We start from the raw sequence: 7,053 nt of genomic DNA, 5'->3' as shown, positions 1-7,053 counted from the left end.
GTGGCCACACGGGTGGGTCAGACAGGTGGGCTGTCTACCCACCGGTCCTACCCGCCGGTCCGGGTATGGGCCGACCGGTTGTACCCGTCGGTGGTACCCGCCGGTTGGTCCCGAAGGCCCCTTCCTTCTCAGGTGGGTGCCACAGGCGGGTAGGGGCCCATCGGTTGTACCCACCGGTCTTGGCGGAAAAGACACTGTTTCTTCCCCATTTTCTCCATTCTTTGGGGAATCAAATGGGGCTTTTCCCCACCCATTCTTCACACCCTCAAGGTCCTATAGGATGGTTCTAACCTAGATCTAGGTTAGATTCAAGTGAGGGAAACCATCTTACCTTCTTTGCTCAAGAATGACTTCAAACCCTCCAACCACTTCAAACCCACAATGTTCCTTCCACCTTGTCAATATCTCTTCAAATCCTTCAAGATCAACACATAAATCATCTATTAAACCTTAGATTCATCATTTCAAAGGGGTGTTACAAGATCTCAAGAAACCATACTCGAATCAAGGGTTTAAAGCTTGGGTATGGTGAATGTTCACAAAACCCAACTTTTCTTACCTCCAACTGTAGATCTAGAGTTGAAGATCACTCTCCCGGCACCGGAATGGGAAGACCGAGCTTCGGCGCCGCTGAAATCCCCCTTTTCTTCCTCTTCCTTCTCTTCCTTTCTTCTTCCCTTCCTTTTCTCTCTCCTCTTTACTTTTCTCACCCACGTACGAGGGTAATAAATGGAAAGAAAAGAAAATCATAAGCCTTATATACCATTCCTAATTAAGTGAATAGTGCTCTTGGATGGGTCACTCAGGTGGGTGCACCCACCTGTCCTACCCACCTGAGAGCCAAGACTTGGGATTTTGACCGGGTTCGGACCTCGGCGCGAACCCCACCCCAGGCATATGATGTAGCATACGTATATACCTTAAAATACGGATATAATACCTGTTTTATCCGTACATAGCCTTATGGTAGGTGCACGTACACGGTTTGGGCACTCCCGTCTCTTCTGGCACTGGCTCGGACTTGTCGGGCCAGCCGGTGTTTAAGGTCACCCGTGCCATCATAGCCCATAAGGAACCCGCTCTAATTTCCTGTGGCTCGGTTCCTGCATGGTTAAACCGGTTCAACCGCGAAATCAGACCGGGTTTAAGAAGCGGGGTATTACAGCAAGGCTTCTAACCACATGAGGAGAAAATTCCCAAGGAGGGGTTCCTGAAACCCTAGGCCGAGAAACCCTATAAGAGGAAACCGAAAAGGAACCTAGAGGAGGTATGCCGACACCTACCATTACTCCTGTAAAAACACTGTTCTGCCAGTCACTAACATGGGCATAGGAGGACTAGTCCCGGAGATACCTCCGGGCCTCTGCCTTCTGTGCTTGTGCAGGGTCGGCTCATACGGATATTCGGTAGTAACACATGCACATGAGAATTTTGGATGAAATGAAATTTTATGCATAAGCTAAAAATGGCTAAATAAAACTATCCTAAGAGTCTTAGCTCTATTTGAGAAGACTCTTGGGACAATTTTTAATAACACATGCTATCTATCTCAATTAATGGTCCACAAAGAATACACATAAATGTCTTATTTACAGTATATTTATTTTTTCAATTACAATAATCATGTATACATAAAGACAACATCTTACCTTACCTACAAAACCGTATAGAGTGGGAGGGGGAAAAAAAAAATAGAAATTGAAGCCCACAAAAACAAAAGAGACACAAGCTGGTTGGTTCCCTGACCATCATAATTAAGCAAACTCAAAACAATCTCTACAGTCTAAAAGACCCCAAAAGTGATGCAGGGACCAGCAGGGGTGGTAGGTGAAGGGCTCTTGTAAAAGCAAAAGTTATGGGGAATATAAGTTGAGCGTTTCTGCTTCGCCATACGCTCAATGGCTGGTTGGTTGAGATAGGCATACTTGCTCTTGGTCCACCTGTGAACAGCCCATCTGGGTCAGCTAATCAGACGGTTAGGATAATATGATCATTTGAGAATGAGAAATTGTCTAACCAGTCTTTGATTCCTACGCGAACTTCTCTCTCCTTATTAGCAGCACTACTTATATTATCCCCTTCGTCTTCCTTCTCGGCGTTGGTAGTGTCATCCTTCAGCGACTTCTCAAAGAGTTTGTAGTCTTCCTCCTACGAAAACCTTATAGGATTTTGATTAGAAGTCTCTCAATCTTAAGTGTTCTATTTGTAGATCCTCACTCATACTAGAGATATTCTATAGAAAAAAAGAAGTCTAGAAGGCAGCTTGGCGTCTCCTTTACACCTAGACCCAAGGAGTTGTCAAATGATGGCCCCACTTATGAGAAACAAAAATCTCCCCACCATTAATCATTCAATGTGTACTCCTGGTGGTATCCATGCTGATGCAGGGGCATGCTATCTTTTAGGGAATCCTCTCCATTTTCTCATTGGTATAAACCTTTGGATCGGATACAATTCTGTATCAATATCAGCCTTTAGATTGGATACTGATTCAAATCAGCCGATCCAAACAATGCTATTCAAGTTCGTAGCTTTTGTTTATAAACGACTTGATGCTCTTCCATAGAGCGCTGATCTCCCTCATTGTTTATCGGATCAACATGAAGCTTGGCAAATTCCATCCATTGTTAGGTGTTTTAAACATCCAATGGAATGCTTCTAAGATTTGAGGGCCAATTTTTAGATCTATTTTTTAGCCTTGATTTGCATACAAGTTGTGAATTTTTTTTAAATTATTATGAAGAACTATCTTTTTTTTATTAAAAAAATGTTTTGTGGCAGCTGAAAACATTTTTTTATTTTAAAAAATTACAAATATAAATAAATTAAAATTTCAGAAAAATATGTTTTTCAAAATAATAAAAATGATGAAGTTTGATGGTATTGTTTCAAACTGATCGATCCAGATCCATTTCCATATCCAATCTAGAGCCCGATACTATTACTTACTTTGGTATCAGTCAGTAATTGGTATGAGGAGAATCAATATGGCCAATTCAATAACGATTCTTCGAACCATTGCAAAAAGTCATAGGTGACTACAAAAAGATAAGGGAGTAGTGAGTAGTTTCTGCACATGGTGGGTTGGATGGAAATGGAATTCTGTGGAGATATAAAACCCAAAGGCTTCTACTTGCATATCAAGTTTTATCCACCATGGAGTTGGTGATATGACGAAACAAAGCATTGAAAAATCTAGGAGTACTGCAAAGAAAACATGCAAACAACAAGAGGGTGTATAGAAATATATGGGAGGATTGATGATCACATTTGAATCTTAAATTTGACACGTAAACAAATTAATCATTTCCTAGATATCAAATGTTCGGAATGACCACATCAGCCTTCCAAGCGGCAAAAGTAGACATCCCATCCATATATTCCATAAGGGTGAACTCGTCCATAAGACATAAACTCCAACTTCATGAGATATTGGTCATGTTATCCTTGATGAATGTAGAGGCATAACTTGGATTCAAAATACCTGAACCACAACTCCACCGACTCCATTTTTTTCAAACTTGGGCTTTGAATTTCAACCCATGGATCAGGCTAGGGTTGACTCATCAAATTCATCCTAATACAATCAAAGCCTTATTATATGCAATTATGTAAGCTTGGAAAGAAATCTCTTGATGGCCCTTCTCATTTATGGAACTTGGAAGAATGATATGGCAATTCTTACCATTAGATTTGGGGTAAATGATCTAGCTAAGTCATGTGTTAAATTTCAAACTCAAATTCAATCATATACCCTCTCATGTATGTCCATGCACTCTCTCAAAGTTCTTGTTTTCTGTTACAGTCTTGATTTTTTTTCAATGCCTTGTTTTGCCACTTGGCAAACTCCGATCAGGTTGAAACTTGGCATGTCAAAAAGGAACCTTAGGGTTTTACCTATCCAAAAAAAAATTGGGCCTTATTTGAGATGTGATGTGACAAATATTTAGGCCATCTAGAAAACATCTTCCTATGTAATAATAGGAAGAAGGCAATCTAAATAATAAAGCCTTTATCTAGTGCCTACTTTTGCCACATTGAAGACATGATTGAGATTTTGTGGATAGGTAGACCCCAAGGTCCCCTGCTCACATGTCAAGTTTCAACCCAAATGGAGTTTGCCATGTGGCAAAACAAAGCATTGATAAATCACAAGAGATCCGGTAGTGACCATAGTATCAGTAAGTGCAAATAAACATACACAAGAATGCATGTCAATACATGAGAAGGTAAATGATTGAATTTGAGTCTAAAATTTGACATATGATCTATTCAAACCATCTCCTAAGCATCCAATAGTCAAATTTTCCATTAACCCGGCCTTTCATGTGGCGGTTTTAGGTCTCTAGACCAAAGATAACCTTATCTGGTTTATTGATCATGGAGACTTTTCCATTATATTTTGAACTTGTCTTAGAAACTTGGGGATTGTTATGATCATAAACTATATACTATGAATGCTTCAACGTTTATTCTTGCAGATTTTCATCCATTAAACTTAGGGTTATCATAAATCCTAAAAGTGCTCATGTTTTAAAAAAAAAAAAGGTTGGAAACCCCAAGTTCCACATCAATTTGATAAACAATAAGGGAGATCTGCTATTTGGAAGGGTAATAAGTTGTTTATAGAGAAAAAGATGAAATTTGATTGTATCATTTCGGATCAGCTTATCTAGATAGATATCTGATCTAAAGGCTTATATTATTACGCATTATGATATCGATACTTGTAGAACCAGTACAGTCGATCTGATACCAATTCTTTAAAGCATATTAAATGGGAGGGTGGATGATCACATTTAAGTCTTAAATTTGATAAGTGATCAATCCAATCAACCCCTAGACATCCAATGTTTGGAATGACCACATCACCCTTTTCTAAGTGGCAAAAGTAGACATGCCCATCCATATATTCCGTATGATGAGCCCATCCATAATACATTAAAGGCCAACTTTTGATTATATATTGTCTATGTTATCCTCGAAAAGTCTTTGGGGCGTAACTTGGAAAAAAAAAAAAAAAACGAGCCCCAACTTTGCATGCTCAACTTTTTCAAGGCTTGGGCTACGAGTTCCAACCCATGGATCAGGCTAGGGTTGAGAAATTTAGTTGGGTTAGGGTTGATGCATAAGTTCAGCCTAACTCAATCAGAGCCTAACGACCCTCCACATTTGCGGGACTTGGAAGAAAGATCTAAATAGGTCACATGTCAAATTTCAAACTCAAATTCAATCATATACCCTCTCATGTATGTCCATGCATCATCTCAAAGTCCTTGATCTCTATTATAATCCTGATTTTTTAATGCATTATTTTGCCACTTGGCAAACTCCGATTAAGTTGAAACTTGACATGTTAGAAAGGAACCTTGGGGTCTTACCTATTCATAAAAATTGGGCCCTATTTGAGATGCTAAGTGACATAAATTTGGGTAGTCTAGAAAACCTCTTCCCATATAATAACATGGAGAAATATTTTTGCCTTGGCAATCCACATAAACAAGCCTTTTTAGGTGCCTACTTTTGCCACATGGAAGACAAAGGACTGTGCTGCAATTTTGTGGATAAGTAGATCCCAAGGTCCCTTGCTCACATGTCAAGTTTCAACACAAATAGAGTTTGTCATATGGCAAAACAAAGCATTGATATATCATAAAAGATAGTGATCAAAGTATCAGTAGATATACATAGACATACACGGGAATACATGCAAATACATGAGAAGGTGAATGATTGAATTTGAGTCTAAAATTTGACATATGATCAATTCAAACAATCTCCTAGCCATCCAATAGTCAAAGTTTCCATTTAAACCTTCCATGCGGTGGACTTAGGTCTCTAGACCAAAAATACCCTTACCCCTTACCTGGTCTACCGACCGGGAAGACCTGCCATTATATTATGAACTTGCTAGAGTCCCCTTGCTTCCAAGGTTATTCTTGCAGACTTCCATTCACTAAACCAGGTTCCAACTTCCATTATTGTTTCAGCCCTTTTCATTTTTTTTAAAGGAAAGAAAAAAAATCTATTTTCTTCCTTAGTCGTAACAAGGTATTAAGAAAGAAAAAAGAGTTCAGGTTCATCAGTGGAATCGGCCAATTTAACTCGAAATCAACTAACTCCAATTCTACATGTATCAAATATGATTGAGTTAGGACGAATTCAAGTGAGCCCAGCCAATTCCAACCGAGTCCGACCCGATTTCAAGTTTTGAAACCTAGTAGACGAGCAATTGGACAAGGTCAGGCAACCAAGCGGCCTTATGCATAAGTTCTGCTAAGGTAAGAGCATGGGTTTTCTCGCTATTGAAGAGTGAAGTAGCTTATGTATGAGAGAGAGAGAGAGAGAGTAGTGGGTATGTAATCTTACGGTAAGATTACGGGCTCTGATAATAGCGGCAGCCTTGAGAGCAGATAAGAGGTGATCCTCTTCCTTCATACGCTTCTGCATCCAGAACCTGGCGATTTCCTGCTTCGTCACGCTCTCTACACTACTAGTCTTTCCAGCTGGTTTAATTGCTGCCCATGATCTTGGCAGCGGCGGCAGTGGTGGTGGTGGTGGTGGCGGTGGCGGCAGCGGACAACCCATTGGCGTTGGTGTCTTCACGCCACCCACCTTACAGTCCACATCCATTTGCTTCATCTGTTAATCTCTCAAGCTAGTCTTCCTTTGGTTCCTACTTCTTCAAGAGATGGGGTTGTGGTTCTGAATCTGCAGGGCCTTGTAGTCCAGTAGTGACTAGTGATACTTTTGAGAGATGATAAAAGGATTCAAAAAACCATCTCTACCATTCCTACCCACTCACCCAACCACTACCATTATCATTCGTCCAATGTCTGGGCTACTAATCCAACCTAACTTTCAAACGTGACCACTGTATCAGATCATGCAATCTCCTCCATTCTTTTCCCTCCCTTCCTACTCTCCGGTCTTTTTCAGATGGCAAAAGGGTAAAGATAATCAAAGGGTAATTGACTGGTAGGTTTGTAGTTTGGCTTTTAAGTTGGAACTTTGGAAGATAACAAGAGTTGCAGTTGGTCAATAATGACTACC

The 7,053-nt window shown here is 40.2% G+C and overlaps 1 protein-coding gene across 1 annotated transcript; it reads right to left on the bottom strand.

The window, feature by feature from the left end:
- Window positions 1-1,571: 1,571 nt before the first annotated feature.
- Window positions 1,572-6,750, bottom strand: LOC122077835 (shootin-1-like). The gene is made up of 3 exons (XM_042643735.1): window positions 6,370-6,750; window positions 2,018-2,148; window positions 1,572-1,940 (listed from the first exon to the last, which is right to left on the bottom strand). Exons 1-3 carry the CDS (start codon window positions 6,640-6,642, stop codon window positions 1,784-1,786), a joined length of 561 nt encoding a protein of 186 aa, XP_042499669.1. The 5' UTR covers window positions 6,643-6,750; the 3' UTR covers window positions 1,572-1,783.
- Window positions 6,751-7,053: the final 303 nt, after the last annotated feature.

The sequence above is a fragment of the Macadamia integrifolia genome, chromosome 5 (assembly GCF_013358625.1).
Source record: "Macadamia integrifolia cultivar HAES 741 chromosome 5, SCU_Mint_v3, whole genome shotgun sequence".
Taxonomy (NCBI): Eukaryota; Viridiplantae; Streptophyta; class Magnoliopsida; order Proteales; family Proteaceae; genus Macadamia; species Macadamia integrifolia.
This window is presented reverse-complemented; position numbering and strand designations above follow the sequence as displayed.